This window comes from Caloenas nicobarica, chromosome 2, assembly GCF_036013445.1.
Source record: "Caloenas nicobarica isolate bCalNic1 chromosome 2, bCalNic1.hap1, whole genome shotgun sequence".
Classification (NCBI taxonomy): domain Eukaryota; kingdom Metazoa; phylum Chordata; class Aves; order Columbiformes; family Columbidae; genus Caloenas; species Caloenas nicobarica.
The window spans coordinates 49166277-49185219 of NC_088246.1; the positions used below are offsets into that span (position 1 = coordinate 49166277).

General features: G+C 45.4%; 1 protein-coding gene across 1 annotated transcript in view; it reads left to right on the forward strand.

Moving 5' to 3' along the window:
- Positions 1 to 12411, forward strand: part of TMC2 (transmembrane channel like 2) — a 32715-nt gene extending 20304 nt beyond the window's left edge. The window contains exons 15-20 of the mRNA XM_065629586.1: positions 2306 to 2373; positions 3238 to 3477; positions 5096 to 5221; positions 10052 to 10130; positions 10896 to 11016; positions 12158 to 12411. Coding sequence (XP_065485658.1) covers positions 2306 to 2373; positions 3238 to 3477; positions 5096 to 5221; positions 10052 to 10130; positions 10896 to 11016; positions 12158 to 12411 — 888 coding nt within the window. The remainder of the gene's footprint in view (positions 1 to 2305; positions 2374 to 3237; positions 3478 to 5095; positions 5222 to 10051; positions 10131 to 10895; positions 11017 to 12157) is intronic.
- The last annotated feature ends 6532 nt before the right edge of the window (positions 12412 to 18943 follow it).

The following is an 18943-nucleotide window of genomic DNA, read 5'->3' on the forward strand; positions in this document are numbered from 1 at the left end:
TTCCTGTTCGTTGCCCACCCCACAGGCAGTATCATGCTTTACTCACAGCATCGTCTTCTGATCGATGCTGGAAGCTGGTGTAATCTCTGCTGCAGTGGAGCAAGGAGAGTTTCCTTCCTCTCTCTCGTATGCGTAACACACAACAGCAGCACTGGACTCTTTGGTATTCATTAGGGTACATTACCAAAGCAGCCAGTACTGGAGTTGCACAAATACTGAACAGAATAATAATTTTTTTTTAAAGTCTGTTGTTTCACATAAGAAGTGACAAAAACAGATGGATTCAGACAGAGATGGAAATACCTGGCAAGGATATAATTATATCAGTGCCCCGGTTGCCTAACCATCATCCTGGGAGAGTTTCCAGGAGGGGTCTGGAGAAGAGCAGAGATGGGGTTTGCAGGTGCCTACAGGGGCCTGGGCAAGCAAGGGCAGCCAGGGCACAGCAGGCATTTTGCTGCTTGTGGAGCATTATGGATTTCTCCTGGGGGAGGCAGAGGATGTTTCCCAGGGTGTCCAAGAGATTTCAGAGCTTAGAGGAAGCCCCTGGCAGCCAAGCAGCATGTTATTGCTCCCATTGCGTGTGCTCACAGATCAGAGTTTTGTTGAAGCCTCTAGTTTTCTCCTCCTGGCCATGTCCTTCTCTCACTTTGTTAGCCACCTTAGATTTTTTTAATGCTTTCCCCAAAACAACCTTTAGAAATACCATACAGGGGTTTTTTTCATTCTTAAGATGTCCATTTTACAAACAGCTGAAAGTCTCTTCTGTCCTGCAGGTACTCCTTGATGTATATATATTAAAAAAAAATTCCTGGACATCCATCCTCCCTCTCTCAGTGACATTTAAGAGAGCTGCTTTAGGGCTTATGCTGCGCTTCCCTCTCTCCTTTCCTGCAGCATTCGGCATCAGCCCAGGCAGGCTGTGAGGCGATGTCGCACTGAGAAGCAAACCCCATTCAGCATCTATCAAGGGATGACCAGATTAACATGCTCCAGCAGGTTGTTTTTTGCAAAGCAGTCCAACCGAGCCCCCGAGGAGCTCAGTAGGAGCAAAGCAAGGCCTTTATTTATTAGGACTGTTATTTATTATGGTTGTTTAGTAGTAGTGTTAAGTTGCCCATATCATGGGGCAGCACTGGAGGGTTTGCACTCTGTGCTCTGGCAAAAGCAAAACTCTCCTTTCATGCCAAGCTCCCATGGTAGTGTCAGAAAGAAGAAACAAAACCAAAACAATAAGGAAAACAATGCTTGCACCCATCTCTTCCCAAAGCTGTGAGTAGTCAGATAAGCAAGACTCCGAATAGGTTCCTTTCAAGTTTTCATCATAAAAGACAAACATCTTAAACCTCAATTCCACGAACTGCTGATAGTATTAAGTACATGCAAATTGGGTGAAAAACCGACATACTGCACAGGACATTTCAAACATATAAGGGCATCACCCATTATTGCTTGAAACTGTGTTTTCTGCATTGCAGTAAAGAAAAAAATACTTTTTTTTTTTTCAATAAAGTGTAAAAGAAAAACTTTGAACATAGCTCAAGCTGCCAAAAGTCATCTGAGTTTTGTGTGCACAAAAGCAGACATATGTAGAAGAAACAACAGGTTAATCATAGGCAAATGTATCAGAATAATAACTTATAAAATAACAAATACTGTCAACAGATTAGAGTAGCCTGTTCTGGGCTTACCACCATTAATACCCACACTAGACAGGTTGTTCCATATGAATCAGTATTTTAACTACTGACTACTACAGAGCAAAATATCACCAGATACCCATCAGGTCATGTATTCCCTCATATTTCTCTCCCTTTGCCCTCTATTTCTGTTGTTCATCTGCCTGCTGCTGCAAGACCTGAGGACGTGGATACATCTGGCATATCATTTGCCCTCCAGTTCATCATTATCACCATTTAAACATTCAATATTTTACCAAGGTAGAACTGTAAGTCCATAGACAGATGCACCAGCTGGAGTATAAAACTTAGTCCCATGCCATGGCTCCTTTGCTCATAGCTGGCTTTATATTACCAGGGAGAATATATAAACACAAAGCAACCCTAAACACCTCCATGTATCTTTCCAATTTACAGCAAGCCAAGAGAGAAGCATCAGTTCACAGTGCAGTAGCTCCAGTTTTGCCTTCACTGCACTGCTGCTGGTCATTCAAACAGTTCACATGCAATGGGAGCCCTCCCAGAAATCCATTCATACCAGCTTTAAATAAGCATCTTTATACCCTGCAGCAAACAGTAGTGGGTACCTCAAGCAACAACAAACTCTCCTTTCTTCCCCCATGCAGCCATCCTATGCAGAGTTTGACATTAGCGGCAATGTTTTGGGTTTGGTCTTCAACCAGGGAATGATTTGGTAAGATACTTTTTTTTTTTTTTTTTTTTTTTAGGGGAAGAGGCAGGGTTTGTATTACTTAGAAAATCTGCCAGTGGAGTTAGCAATAGTCAAGCACAGAAAGCCAAACAATCAGAATATGAAAGTGGAAATTTAAAAACTCCAGCTTACTCATCCGAGAGGAGCAGCAGTGACACAACTGCAGCAGAGAACAGTTTTGCAAACCCTGCCCCACTCTGACATCTATATGGTCATTTTTTTCCAATGGTAAAAATGTATTAAGATGGTCCACATGCTGGGGGAGGAGATCAGAAAGGGGTTTGGGGACATCACAAGCTTACATGTCAATGCAAGGGTGGACACAGAGCCAGCTGAGCAGGTTGAGCAGGAGAGGCATGGCCCAAAATCACCCCTAGCGAGGGCAAACAGTAGCCGCTTGCATGAGAAGCAATAGGCAACAACACAAAGGACCCTCACCTCCTCTGGAGGCAAAATTTATTTTGCCACAGATTGATGATTTCTGCCCATTCCCCTACTACAACATCTCAGCAGGCTCAGGGAGGTCTCTCCCTACTGGTTGCACTTGCCTGATATTTTCCAAGCAATCCTCAAGTGATTTTTATCACAAACTGATAATATTTCTTTACAAGCACTGAGGGGCTTGAGACCTTGCTGCTCTTCAATGTACGGTTACCATACCCTAATGTGGATGCAGGCAGCTCCTCCTCTGGGAACACAATGATAGCACAAGCCAGCCCATTCAGACTTTATTTGTGGGTAAACTCGCCACCACATCAACGCTTTTTTCCTTCTTCTGAAAATAATAAAAAAAACCCCTTCCACTCCATCAAAAAATAGCACCTGTCCTTCTCCTTTCCTTTTCAGGATGGGATCCTTTTACGCACCAGGGCTTGTGGGTATAAACGTGCTGCGCTTATTAACCTCCATGTATTTTCAGTGCTGGGCTGTCATGAGTAGCAATGTCCCTCATGAACGAGTCTTCAAAGCATCCAAGTCTAATAACTTTTACATGGGACTTTTACTGTTGATCCTGTTTCTCAGCCTCCTGCCTGTGGCTTACACCATCATGTCCCTGCCTCCTTCCTTTGACTGTGGACCATTCAGGTACTAGCAAAACGCCCAAAACGCCAGTTTTCTGCTCTGACACATGGGATTATTTTAATGAAGTTAGAAGGCCTGGACTCCAGCAGAGGTGATGAAATGGCTCCATTCTCCATCTGGTTAAATGCTTAGCAATGTGAGGCAACAGGCTGTGCCCAGCTGTGGGCAACACACACCGACGAAAGCAACAGCAGGGGTGGGACATCAGGGTGCAGCCCCCAGTAAAAAAAGCAATGTGAGCACCCCTAAGCCTCTCAGGAACATTGTAGGAACAAAATAGGGGTCCAAAGCCTCCTTCTAAGGCCTTCCAGAGAGCTAAGAACTCCCACACCACAGGGTATGTTTTACATGTTGAATTTAGTCGGAAAATAGTAGGAAATTAATAGGTTTGAGCCTCAAGAGTTGCAGCTTTTTTTTTTTTTTTAATTAGGACAGAATCAGCACTTCACAGAGGACTCAGTGGAGCAGATTAAGATGCCAATAAAGTCTAATTTTATTGAGTAACACCATTTCCTGGACCCACTGAGTCTGACTCAGCAAGGAGCCAGCTTGGAACAAATTGTTCCTGTTTTAGGTTATCTACTTGCTAGTCAAGAATGACAATAGAAAGCTAAAAGGCTCGGGGGAGAAGGCAAGAGACCAAAATTATCTCAGTTCTATAATAAGGACAGGTGTCAACAAGCAACGTCAGGAGATCTGATGAGAAACTTGTTGCGCACACGCTATCATTTGGAGATGACTAATCTGCAATGTGAAAGAGCTATTTCAGTTCCAAATCAACCCTTCAAAAGCCACTCAGCCTGATTCAGACCCTTGGCACACCCTCTGAATTCAACTGAAAGCTCAGCTCTCCTGGGCTTAAGGTAGCTGATGAAGTTAGGACACGGTTTAGCCAAGTTTGTCTTTATTGACTCTCATCGTCAGGACAGAGTCCAACACCTTCCTGAGCAGAGTCTTGCAAGGTCCCAGGAGGTAATAAGCCTAAAAATGTGGAATAGGACTTGTCAGGTTGAATTCACAGACCCACAGATGCTGGGGAGAGAAGGTCAATTATGTAACCCAGGCTTTTACAGATTTGTTCTCCTTTCATACGGAATAGTCTCATCTGCTTTATCAATCCGGTTTGAAATGACTCTTTCACTGAGTTTCATATTAAGCAATAATCACAGCTTGCTATTTTTGTCATTACTTAGCAGCTCTTCAACTTGGCTCATTATTTTAGAAAGCCAGAATTTGCATATGGAAAGTCATCTCTACTCTGAAAAGGCCATATTTAACAAGATATTGGTCAGAAATGTACAGTTACTGCAATCTGTAGGTTTTCATACTTTTCAAAGGGGTAACTAGTCAGAACTCACAGAAGAGCCATGTGTGGAAATAAAGGTATTAACTCCAGGAGCAAGTTGGCCTAGCAAAAATTATTCTTTTAATCAATGTCGGGCGGAATGGATGGACCAATAAATAATTTAAAATAAAGGCATGTCAAAATCCTTGGTGGCCAGCAGCAAACTGATGCTTGCTGAAAGACAGAGGAAACATAGTACTTAGCATCATTCCATCAAGACCTATTTTGTCCCTCCCAGAAATACCTACACCCCTTAACTGGCCTTTTTCTTTCCAGTGGGAAGAAAAGGATGTATGAAGTCATTCAAGAGACCATCGAGCTTGATTTCCCACTTTTTGTTGCCAAGATCTTCAGCTATGTGGCAAATCCAGGACTGATCATACCTGCAATTCTGCTCATGGTGTAAGTTTTTCTTGCAATATTACATGCCTGGCTGGGGAGAGGAGGTTGAAAAAAAAAAAAAATGCTGGGATATTAGTGCAGTCTAAATACAGCTTCTGCTGAGATAACAGCCTGGATTAGGGCAGGCACATGCTCCCTACCCCTCCTCATCTTCACACAACCCAGTTTCCCAAAATTTGATTTCCTGACCCAATTAAATACAACTTTGTAGATGAAATGCATTGCTGACAGAGACCTTGTGGATATCAAAGCTGTCACAGCTTCCATATGAAAAATTTTCAGTAGCCAGCAGGAAATAAATGGACAGTCTCAGCCTGGTGCCTTTTGGAGAAGCAATTTCTGTCACAGCTGGTGGTATTTACAGCACTGCCAAAACAAGGTATTCAAAAATTACACTTTCCAAAAATACAAAGAGGTGTGGTTTTTAGTTTTGATTGTTGGGGACTTTGGGGGTTTTGTTAGTATGTTGGGTTTTTTTGTTTCGTTTATTCTTTTTCCAACTAATACATTCGGAATTTGTTTCAGTGCTGTCTGATCATTTCAGCTTTGAAACCACACTTAATCCCTAGCACCTTCAGCAGCACTAGGATGAGGGCAGTTCTCTTTTTCTCTTTTTTAAAAAGATATTTTTGGCATTGTTCTTGAAGTTTCCATAGCTAGCAAAATGAGTGGGACAGCCACAGCCAGATGTTATGGGCAGCTCTGAAGACTCCAGACTAAATGGTAGGAGACAGGGAGAGGTCTGGGGAGTGTATTACATATGCTTGTCTGCTCAGACTCTTCCTTGGGCATCCACACACATCGAAGATGGGGCTGTGGGCTGATCCAGTACATCTGCTCTTGGGCACTGTGATCCTTCATTCTGAATAGCTTACACTGAAGATAACGCCATCGAATTAAATCAAAGTTTCCATGTTATGAAGTTTCTTATAGAAACAGCCTGAGAAAAATCCCAATTCAACTAAAAATTACCTGTCATCCCTCTAGGTAGATGGGATCCCTCAAACTACTTACTCATTTTAGCCTAAATGAAGATTGATCACATACTGTAATCCGTGCAGACGGCTCCTACGATTCAAAGAATCAGATCAGATACACGTAGTAGACAAGAAGTGTCATGCTACATCCCTACTACAGCCAAGCATATTACAGAGTTATCAGCTCTATTCCTATGGGCTTTACAGTAGCACTAGCAGATGCTACAACAAACACGAGATGAAGATCACAGAACTAATTCACTGCAAACAGATGACATTTGCAGAAGGGCTGCAGGTCAGGTTTCTGAGGCTTCCATGTAACCCCCCCAAAAAGGTGGTGGAAGAGTGGTAGACCTTTGAAAATAATGTTCTGTTTAGGGAATATCTCCTGCCCTTTCCTCCACTGACAGCCAGGACGAGGAACAGCACAAATCCAGTTTATCTCCTGAAGCAACACCTTTTATCACGCCTTCCCAGTCTGGGCTGTTCCCACACCACAGCCTTCCCAGCGGTCCATCTCTCCTCGAGGCATCATTTTGTCTCTGCCCTAATCCCCTCCAAAAACTGAAAGATACCCTATGTCACATTACATAAAACATCCTTGTTTCCCACCCAGATACACTGCCTGTGCAGACCAAACTATACAGGGAGACAGAATTCAACTACCTCCGTTAAAATTTTGCCAGAAAAGCAAGATAACAATCCTTTTGCTTACAGTCCTGTAACTGGCTGCTGGTGGTGAGAAACTTAGTTTTGTCTCTTTCACCATTTTCTCCAGAAAGCAGATAACTATAAATCATACACAAGTCACAAGTTTCCTGCCTTGTCTCTGAAAGTCTTCAGCTTCTGCTGCTACTTCTGCTGTGGACAGGTAGGCAGGTTCAAGCTGGAGCCAGTGCTTGCACTGATCCCCATCCAGCTTGCCAAGAGATTTAAACCCAGAAAATGCAATTGCTGGAGCTTCGTCTGGTCCTGATGAGCAGAGAGCCAGCAGCTCTCAAAGAAGCAGGCAAGGCAACCTACAATGCAGCCTAAATAACAAATAGACTCTACAAAGAGAACAGGTGGATCATAAATGGACAGTCTGTTGATTTTGATGGCAAACACTCAAAAAGTGCTTTCTGCTTCTATGGACTGAATTAAGTCATTTTCTCAAGCCATGACAGCCTCCTATCTTTTTTCGGGTGCAATAAAAAATTCCCTTTCTATTTATTCCCATTCTTGGTGTCTGGTTCCAGACAACGATGGGTTCCAGAAGGTGACATGGGTGTCAGTCTTACTGTCATGTTTCTAGCTGCCTGAGGACAAGGAAAAAAGGAAACAGAGCAAGGAGAAGCAGAGATACTTTGCACACAGGCATATAACCTAATCCCATTTGGGGCTGGGAGCAGGATTTCAAGCCATGGCTTGCAGAGCTTCCTGGCCAAAGCTGGAAACACCTTACTGCATCAAGGGGAAGGAGAAAAAAAAAAAAGAATTAAAAACTGCTGTGTGGGCTAGAGAAGGACAGTGGCCCGCACTCTCTTCCCAGTGCTGGGGGAAGCAGTAAATCAGAGAACTGAAGTGCCAGGGCCACGAGCATCCACACTAAGCAGTTCAAGCACAAGGGTCCATCCCCAGGCTCATTTGAGAGGCAGGTAGATCTGAAGCACCTCACTAAAAGTGGATAAAGTCCATTTGCTAATGCCTACTTGAGTTCCCAGCAAAGTTCCCAGCTCCTGACACTGCTGCTCACAGTCAGACCAACACATGATTTTGCCTTTTCTGGGAACCAGCACTAGCAGTGTGAATCAGGAATTCAGTAGCAAATCCAGCAGACCTGTAAGACCTGCCCAGGACACTGGCAGCGCCTTGCAGGATCACCCAGGCTGCTTCAGCATTGCTGAGTCTTGGCCTGAACAACCCAGTCCAAATCCGCCTGACTGCCTGCAGATTTGAACTCCAGCAAAGGCATCCTCCTCAAATCCCCTTCCTGTGACACTGTGCCTTTCCCCTCTCCCTCACAAGAGTCCTTAAGGGCAGCTCAGTCATGGACAAACTCAGCCTCCTTTGAACAATAAACCTGCAATAAACCAAGGACAGAGGAAACTCAGGCTTAGCCGGTAGACACAGTAGGCTCACATCTCACAGCGTTCGGGAGAGGCACCTGGTGAGTTCACACCTTTCCCATCAACGCTCTGCTGAATTCAGGAGTCATTGGAAGGAAGCTGTGGTGGCTGGCGATGCTGCTGGCTGCTACAGCAGAGGGTGAGAAGGGACTGAAAAAGTAACAGGAATTTATTTCCTCAGTTACTGAAGGAACTTGAGAAGGCAGCTCAGAAACAGGGCACATGGCATCCCAGATGGCTTTGAATAGGAAGATCTGGTTATCTTTATGAAAACATGGGTACTCCAGGTACCTACGTCATGGCTGGTCACAACAAAAATGGCAGAGCATCACCAAAGCCCTGTATTACAAAGCAATATATTTCCTTGGCAATGAGTTTGACAATATAGAAGAAGTAAAACTATTGCATCCTTAGAAAAGTTAAAAAATAACAATTTTCAAACTCACCAAGACTGAATTTTGGGTTAACATTACACTAGGCAAAAGGACATAAATTTGTTTCCTCTAGACAGATACCTGCAAAAAGCCTCAGGAAAGGCCCTCCGAAGTACATCTTCCCAATCTTCCACCTGGAAACCAATATGCTGGTACATGATGCCTTGCTGGGCTTAGAGTCAAGCACTCTGCTGACAAAATCCTCAAGCCTGGTGCTTTAGGATGCTGAACCTGTGCTGGAGCCACCCAAGCAGGTTCTGAACTGTCAGGAAAACTTTTTTTTTAGCCTGCTTTTTTTTTTTTTTTCATCTTTTACAAGAGTATTTTCTACTTTAAAAAAAAAAAATATATATATATAGATGAATTGAAATGGCTGGTGTGTTTCCTGTGAATGGCTCAAAGTTACTGAGCAGATGATGTTTACAGTTTAGAAGAATAAAAGCACTCTACAAAAGCAGGAGGAGACATTTTTGACAACGAAAATATGGCTGGCTGGCAAGCGGCAGCGGTGGCAAGACAGTCCCAGACTGTTGGGCACGTTTTAAAACACGCGCCTCCCTGTGTGCCAAGGGCTGGCTGCCAGCACACCCTCTCCCATCCCACTTGCCTTTCAATTCCCTCCAGTTTGGCTCGTTTTTTCCCCGCAGCTTTGGCATGCCCTTTTTGCAGAACGAAGGATCAAAACAAAAGCCCATGGCTTTGCTTCCACCTGGCTGCTGCTCCCTCTCAGTTCCCATCTCTGCTGGCTCCCGCCAGCCCCTTGTCGGGCTGCAGCAGGCAGCTGGTCCTGGCCGAGAAGCAATGCAGACTCTACTTTGAGGATTGCTGCCTGCCACTATTTTCCTTGTTTCCTTTTTTTTTCCCGCCCCCCACCTCTCTCTCTAAGTTCCCTGTGTGACTTGGTGACTGTTTTGGTTTTCCCTTGAGTCATGGCAGAAATTTGTGTATTTTATCAGCTGAGTTGGTTTTTGTCCAAGTAATGAGTTGAACGGGCTCACCATCAAGTAAAGATCCAAGGGCCAAGGCAAGTGCAAAGCAGCAGGAGCCCGTGGCCAGACTAGGCAGGGGTAGGATGGTCATTTTTCTTCTGTTTGAGCAGAAGTGAGCTACTGGACTGGCTCGGCCCATCTTACCTGACTATGTCACAAGGCAGCCTGAATTATTCCTAAGCCTTGAGCATCTAAAGGCAATTTGCAGGGCCTGGGGGGAAAACTAGATGCTAGAAGGTAGGCAAAAATTAAATGTTCCCTCCCTGTGAAACTTCCTCTCTGCCCTGATCCTATCACCACAGCAACACATTTGTTTTTGTAGCCTCGCCATCTATTACCTAAACGCTGTGTCTGAAGCGTACCAGCGCGCCAACGCAGAGCTGAAGAAGAAAATGCAAATGGTAAGTATTGATTTTTCAAAGCAATCTTTGAAATACCACACACGCCAAGTTTGATGTGCAACATATATTTTTAAATTGCTCTTCATTTCTGAACATGAACATAAGGGGAAGATGCACTTTATGCCTGTTCAGTCCTCTCTGATGGCATTTAATGGCTAACTGCAAAGAGCAGTGACATCTCATAATAGGCTGCTATTTCGTACACCAAAACTACAGAGAGTTTTCCCATAAATTGCGCTTTCCACCTACAAAAATAAGTTACCTCAAAGTTCAAGTAATGTTTCATGGCCTGAGACTTCCTAGGGACAATGATAAGGCTATGAAAACCACAGCCAGGTTTTGTACAAGCTAAAGAGCCATAAATAACAACAGAGCAAGAACACTTTTTGCCATCAATTCCTGAAGCACTTCACGGAGGAGGCTGGTGTCTGTCTCCACCACGGAGACAGAAAAAGCAAGATACAGACAGATGCAATGATTCGAATTAGCGGGGTAGGATTTGGACCTCATGATATCCACGACTGGAACAGGTTGCAACATGCAGAGGACCATAAAGCAGGGACCCTTGAACTCATACGAACTAGATTGGGCAGCAGGATACCTGCAAAAGCACAGCTCTGCTCACATGATGAGTTTCAATGAGAAACAGCACCTTGAACTTGGCAAAGAGATGACATTCATACCAACAAATGCTTAGCCAGGCCAACCATTTCACAAATCACATCTGCAGTTTCAAACTAAACCAAATGTCTCTTATTGATGCAGCAACGCGAAGAGGAGAAAAACAAGAGAAACAACAAAGCTAGCACTAACCCCATTCTGGAAGATCTGGAGGATTTACTTACACCAAGTACAAAGAGTGAAAGTCAGCCCAAACAAGCAGAAGGTAAAAACCAAACCACCTCCCCTCAACCCTCCTGAAAAGGTTCCTTTTGCCACCAAACGATGAGTGGGAGAGATTGAGAAACTAGAGTAATACATGTTTGCAAACGATTGGATGAGTATAACTAGCACAGATTTTAATCAGTTTACAGAAGTCCACCTGCCAATGGACACCCAGGCAGGGCAAGGTTTTAGAGTGGATCATGTCTCATACAGGCTTATAATAGTCTGGAAATTGTAATCCAAAGTTATGATTCATATCCCAGATATTAACCATGCTGGTCACAAATTCAGCCATTTATTCTGGGAATAATGCTGAAACTCCAGCGTTGTTTCTTGGCTGGTGAGTTGACCCAGGCACAGACCTTTCTCCAAATTGAGGTTTTCATTGGAAAATTCATTATGAGTGAGACAGAGGCTTTTTATGGAACTGTGCTGATCTTAGGGCAAATAAACGCATGCTGTAAGCTCTGCCAAGATGGTCCATGGCTGGGCAGAAAGATGCAGGAGGGAACATTGGCACCAAGGTCCAGGCACTCTCAAGGAAGGCAGATCATCCAGGCTTGGTCTGAATCAGGCATTTCCTGACCACCAGAGCCTCCTGCTCCCATTTGTAAGAAACAGCACAACACACGTGAAAGATTTTTACCTTGACGCAGACAAGAAGAGCAGACTACTGTCACCAAAACCCCCTCACGTTTAGATAGGCTATTTCTTGGAGAGCCCAAAATGAGCTGGTAAATTCAGACCAACTCAATACAGATTTCTCCCCAGAGCAGACCCTGGGTGCTCATTTAAAATGGAAATAGTGCTAGCAGCATTTTGGGTGCATTGAAAATAAAGACTAAAATCAGCAATTACCCATGACCACCACATAGCTAGAGTGTACCAGCATGGGTGGTAGGACTATCATGTCTTATAAACTCACCAGTAAGAACCTGCAAAGAGGGCTCCGGCAGCAGAGACACATCCTGGCAGTTAGCCAGGGGCTAACAGTCATATTTATGGTTTCGTCATTCAGATGCTCAAATACAAATCCCCAAACACTTGGGTTATCGCACATAGAAAAAAACATTGGGCACCGTGGAGAGGAAGAAAGGCTGTGTTTGCTCTCAGGAAAATAACATTCATAATCTTTGCCCTAGACAAGAAAACAGAGTCTTCTAATAGAAGCAGCCCTGTCGGCAAACGAGGCAAAGCAGCAGCCCCGGGTGGCAGCCCCATGACTGGAGGGAGAGGAGCAGCGTTCACCCCACCGCCACACATGTTCGTCACACAGCCACCAACTCTGGGTGTCCGGGCACCTTACCCAGGCCAGCCCAGACCAAGGGGGTACCCGCTGGGACCAGTCCCTGGAAGGGGGAGAGGACAGCCATTCCATCCCCGCTATGCTCGATAAGCTCAGCGATGTTTCTCCTGTTTGAAATTAAAATAGAGGTGCTGCATGAACTATCGTAGTTTTAGTACAAAATTATAACTGTATGTTGGTCATCCACTTGTGATGATCCATATATATCTAACAGTGACTATCTAAAACAGCTTTGTTTAGAAGCTTAGTGGTACTTCAGAGTCATAACCCGCCATGGCTGCGCTGATTTTGATCACAAAAAGCAGCTGTGGCATTGCTAGACTACTATTATACATACAGGACTCAGCTCTGTGGCCGCTAACTGTGGCTTTCTCTGTGGTGTGAGTGCTTGTTGGTCCCTCCATAGGCTTCTTCAGTTAATAAAAGTAGCATGAGTTTACCTGTCATTTTAACAAAGTTGAGGTTTTGGAAGGGGGGGGTTCTGTGTGGGCTTTTTTGGTCATTTCATGTAGTGGTTTTTTGTTTGGTTTGTTGGGCTTTTGTTTTCTGTTTGTTTTTTTGTTTTGGTTGTTCGTTTGTTTTCCTGTCCCTCTACCTGAGGAATTAAGTATTCTTTAAAAACAATGAGTGTCTCTGCCCAGCTGCATGGCATCTTCTACTAGGAGTAGAGGACTCCTACTAGACCAGCACAGGAGGAGGTTTTGCCAGCTGCATTTCATCCTTTGTGACAGCTTTCCTCCAGTCTACCTCCTCCGAACTTTCACCCTTTTGTTTCAACCCCACTGTGTATCCCACCACTGCTTTCTCTGGGTTCCCACTCTGCTCCTGTTTTCACAGTGTGTTGACAGTACCTTGCACCACTATTTCAGTCCCGAGATACAACTCCTAATTCAGCGACACCACTCAGCACAACCCAGAGACTAAAAGCACTTTGCCCTAGTTTCTGATTATGACCAGTTAGAAATTTCTGGTGCAATTTAAGGATCATATCTCCCAGATCTACAGGACATCCCAGGACTCTGTGGCAGGACTTCTCAGGGTGGACCTGCTCTTTTACACCTACAGTTTCTTTCTGTTGTTGACACAAATTCATTCCAGCCACCTTAGATCTGGTGTTCACATATGTGTTGTTCTTCATTAAAATTTCTGTAAAAAATAAACTCATGTTCTTCAGTAAAAACAAATCCATAAATATAGCCAGTAACGATTCCACTACAGCTGAGTTGCTCGGGACCAAAGGTGCTTACCTGGAATTTTTCCACTAAATGCCACAAATCTTGTCATACAAATATGCTCAGGACAGGAAATTATTTCTTCTCTATGACTTGACAGAGCACAGAGCATTTGACCTTCAGTCTGGAAATGTCCACCTTTGAGGAGCTGGGCAAAGAGGTCCAGCTAGGTCAGACACGAGGCAGATTGGGAAAAGAATTCAATTTTTCAGGTCCAAACAAAAAACAGTATTTAGGCATCTTGTTTCTCAATTAAAAGCTTAAATATTGTGCTGTGCTTATTTGTAGATAGAGACCTAGCTCATTCCTCACGCCCAAAGAAACTCCCTGGTGACGAAGATGAGTATTTTTGCAGCTTATCCCACTGCACGAAGCACATTGCTCACCACTCTTCCACACCAGTGAAGATGCACTAAGACTCAATCTAATGTCCTGCAGGCCCTTAACTTGACCCCAGGAGGCCAGGGGTGCAGCAAGTCGCACACCTCTCTGCACCCCAGCACGCTGGGACCCCTCTCCGTGACCATATATCAGGTGCTTTTGCTGCCACCGAAGCGAGTCAGACAGGGACCTTTGAAGCTGGACTCCACTGCATCTCTAAACCGCATCTCTTCAAAGCAGTGATGTCCTGACAAAACAAATGAAGTGCTCACCAAAAGGCTTTAAAAAGTGATCTCCCCATTTTGATTCATGCTGCATGCAACATTATCAGCTCTCTGGCCTGACAACCATGGGGATTTTTTTCTCTCCATCATGCTATTCTTGCTGCTTGCTTAGCCCTGCAGCAGCAGCTTGTCCTTTAGCAGGTGGCAGCCCCGTTTCATCTGCAGCCAAGTCCTAATTGCTCACAAATGCTCAGATGTATTTTTCCCCTAGGGAAAAAGGCAACTCTGGAAACTAACGATTTCTAGATCCTGGCCCATTTCTCACACAACACAGTCACCATTGCTGAATCCAGATACAGTATCGTGTTTTAAATGGACTATACTAATGCAATGCTACACTGTGGCAAGGCGAGGCTTGGCTTTGCTGCAATCATTCATTTGCAATCACAGGACCCATCTCTCTGGGTCCCCTTCAATTCAGCCATCTATAGACAGGTGAAACCAGTGGTGAACTTTGTCTCTAAATCCTGAATTGGTACCATGTGGTGCCACACAGGAATAACCACCTCCTCCGTGCACTCAGCAAACAGAGACCACTAAGCTCCCACACATTGGCAGACAGTCTGTGTATGTGTGTATCCACATGGGCACTGAGATGAAGATGAGCAGATTTTTAATTCTTTCAGGCTTTATATTATTTTCTGTACCACTCCTTCATGATTCACATTAAAACTAGAAAGCACTGAAGCGAGGGGATGCGTTTGCATGTGATATGCTGAGCATCCTCCCACGACGGAGTGCAGGCAGAGGGAGGAGAGCCCACAGGTGCCCAGGGGTGGTGGACAGATGTCATTTCCCAGCGGGCAAAAGCCTTCCGAGTATCAGCATCAAGTCCCCATAAAAAGGTCAAGTGGACAAAAGCTACCTGAAGATGTTAGAGCAGCCAAGAAGAGGAGGGGGGTGACCACAGAGGGTCTCCCCACCTCCTGGGGACCAGATCCACGCAGAAGAGCACCAGCTGGACACCAGAGTGCCCCAGGCTGAGCCCAGACAGGCTCTCCAGAGGCTCATGCCCAAGGGAACCAAAGAGGGATTTAGCATAATTTAATCCAGCTCACAGAGCTGGGAAATCAGAATGGTTTGGCCCCAGGCATAGCAAGCGGACAAGTTAAAAATTCGGCAGCCCTGCATGCAACTCTGGGTCAGCACAGGGATGTGCACTGCACCCACCACTGCTGCATACAAGCAATGAGAAAATTTTGCAAGGAAACAGCTGGAGGATATTAAAGCAGGAAGAGAGGCAAATGGAGCTTCTCTGGTGGGAACTGAGTGATGTTTGCAGAAGCTTCCAATGTCATCTCTCTCCAGGCATTGCGGGAGGGAGAGAAAATAACTTCAGCTCAACTGAAGATAAAATAAAAACCACCACAGCGGCATAGCACTGTTACCTGGACTGCTCAAGGCTGAACAAATCATCACAGTGATCAAGTGTGCAGGTCAGGTTAGTGGTAGGTGGAATGTTAGTAAAATGAATTTACTAACTAATTTTTAATGAGGAACAGCAGCTGCAGAAACATCCCAAGCAGCTGTGTCCTCCCCCTTTCTCCATTGTCCCTGCCTCAAAGCAAAGCTGCTTAGGGACACCAAGGCTTCTTCAGCAAAAGGCTGCAGATCCAAACCTTCCTGTAATTAAGAAACATTTCACACACATGGGATTTTTTTTTTTTTGCGTAGCAGCAGCAGTAAATAATTCAGTGCCTAAGCAGATGTTTAGGATCTTCAAAATATGAAGGTTATTATCAGATTTATTTAAATCAGGTGCCAAGAGGACTCAGGGCCAGGTAAGAGAGCAAAAAGAAACCGTAACAAAAACATGCCTTCACTAAAAAAAAATGCTCTGCTACAGCAGCTTGGGCACAGCGGTACAGCCACCACCTGAACACAAAGCAGAGCTTCACTGCCACCACAGCAGCATCACTGCAGCTTGCGGGTCCACCAGGGAAATGGCCCCAAGGCCAGCGCTGCAGGGGTTTTGCAGAGGGCCCCAGCAAACCAAGCTTCTGCTCCCCAGGAAGCCCAGCGCTTTTTTGAGGAGAAGGCTGCAGAAGCATTTCAACACTGCACACACAAACATCACTAACAAGCCCCTGGCAAGCTTTCCTTTACGAGCAGCTCCAGCTCAGTCTGGGAAAATCTGTGCAGCTCCTGCTCAACTTCCCGCACATCTGCCGTTGTCCCCGCGTGGGATGGGGTTGTGCCACAGCAGCAGAGAGCTGGCAGCGGGGAAACCTCCACTTTTGCGCTGCCCTGAGCACTGACCCACAGACAGAGCCAGTCCCCTCGTGCAAAAGCAGTGAAAATCTGCTGTAACCCACCTCCAGGGAAAGCCAAATGTCAGGCACATGCCCTTTCAGCCATTTACGTCTCCCACAATGCCAGTTACATGGAGGGTAAGTAGCTTTAAAAACCTTTTGCTGGCTTTGAAGAGCTAATCTAGTTGTCCTGGAACAGGACAAGTCACCACCTGGGTATGCAACGCTACCATGGTGCCACCAAAGCCAAGTTGTGTGTTTGAACCAGTTATCCACCAAACAGCCTAAACTATAACTTCATCAGGGATGAGCCAGACATACATTGCTCACAGCACTTCTCCATCCCCAAGTCCAGGAGAAAAAACAGATATCCATCTAAAAATATAGGGGGGTTGCATGTAGCCAGAATAGGGTCTTTCGTGTCGGACTTTGGCCTGGACAACATGCAGAGCTGGCATCTCTTCATTGCCGCTCCAACAAGAGACACAGCAAGAAACACATGCGCAATCTGATCCTCCTCCTCCTTCCACTCTACCCCACATCTACCATCCCCTTCAGTGCAATCTGCCTGGGGATGGGCAGCCCTGGTTCCCTCCCACCCCCCTCCAAATCATGTGCCTCCCAGCCAAGAGCACATCCCAACCCGGTGCTGATTCAGCCTCTTCTAGTCACAGTTAATTTCGGATTGTTATCCTCCCTGGGTGATGGGGAGCTGGCACTGATGCGCTGGCAGCCACAAGCCACCTGCAGACAGCACAGTGCCCCTTTCCTGGCACGTCCCAGCCTCACCTTCAGAGGGAAGAATAAGGGATGCAAAGCAGAGCCTCTGAAAGCAATATCTGTTTAAAACTATTTGCAAGGCTATTGTTCCACCTGGCCATTGGCTAGAAGGGAGCCTCATGGTGGTTTTGGGGGCAGCTCTGTTCTGTGGTCAGTCAAGGCACCAGCTCAGAGCCCCTATTGCCAACAAGCCCCTAAACAGGTCCACAAACACCAACACGGTGGGACAGCTCTCCACACGCTGCCGTAACCACTTATCCCAAACCTTCCCCATGAGAAATGCACCCCACCAGCTCCAGAGAGGTGGGACTCGGTGGCTCCACAGCACCAAAACACATTGTAGGCAGCCTCCATTGCACCTCACCTAACCCAGGAAGATGCACCAAACACACGCTCACGACAGGGGTCCCTATGGTACTAGCAACACATTGCCTGAGCTGCTACCATGACTGCTAAGCTCACCCCAGCTTTGGCAAGGAAAGAGAAGGCTGCTCTGCAGTTCCTACGCTGCTCCCTTCTGTCTTACATTGCCCCAGAGGAGGCACTCACTGTCCTCCTCCGTATTTTGTCTTGCAATTATCTTGTTAGCAGAAGAGTCCCAAGAGTCACTGATCACAAAGCCACAGTCCCAGAAGACAGCAGAGCCTTCCAGCAGCCCTCATGTCCCGGGGCACACATGGGGCACACAAGCACTCCGAGCTTTTCCCAGGGCGCAGCCTGCTGGGAGATGCACTGCTCTGACACACGTGCCTACCAAATGGACACTAGAAGAGAAGGTCAATCCACTCTTCTTGTCATGGTAGAAGAGTAGTCTCCTAAGATTTAAAATAAAAACTAAACAAATGCAAAGGCTTGACACTTACCTGAACAGAGCAACCTCCACTTCCAAGACCCCAGGGGAGGAGGGCCAGCATAGACCAACCAGCCACCACAACAGGACACTTCCACAGAGTGCTCATCCCACCTGGGCACCAAGCAGTGTTGGTAACTTGCAGTGTTGATGACTTGCAGCATTTTATATTACAAGTCTCAGTTTAGATATTTTAATGAAGTTCCTGCTTCTATATTCAAGGTATGATTTGAGAAATCCCAGTTCTCATTTTGAAACAAAAACATGTAGCTTTCACAGAAGGAAAAAAAAGAAAATCCTAAACAGGGTACAAGAACAGCCTAGAAATCAAGGAGGAACCCAAGCCATGCTTAGGCAAACAAAATTAAGACTTAGAATTAATCTCAGAACTTTTCAAAAGGTTGAACCCTTGAAATCAGAAAAACTAATTGCTAGACTTCTCAGCCCTCTTGAAGGAGCTGATGGAGAATGACTGGCTGCTTGTAGCATTCAGACAAAGTGAGTTTGTCCCACAAAGCCAACAACATGCTCACTCCTACCTACCCCCACACCGGTTCTTTTGAGAAAAGGGTAGGAGACACTCCAGCCCCTGGCACCTGGGGCTCGTAAAACCTTATCCAGCTGGGAGCAGGCAACATGGCTTAAAGGAGCCTCCAGAAAACATGTTGTGAAGAGGGGAGTGGTGGTGGTGGTTTGTTTGTTTGTTTGTTTGTTTTAATCTTGCCTCTCAAATTAGAACCTCTAACAGCAAACTAACAAGTAAAGAAAAATGGTACATAGTCTGATTCTCTCTCTACATGTGCTTCTTAATTTTTCCCCACTTAAGCAAAGCCAACAGGTGCA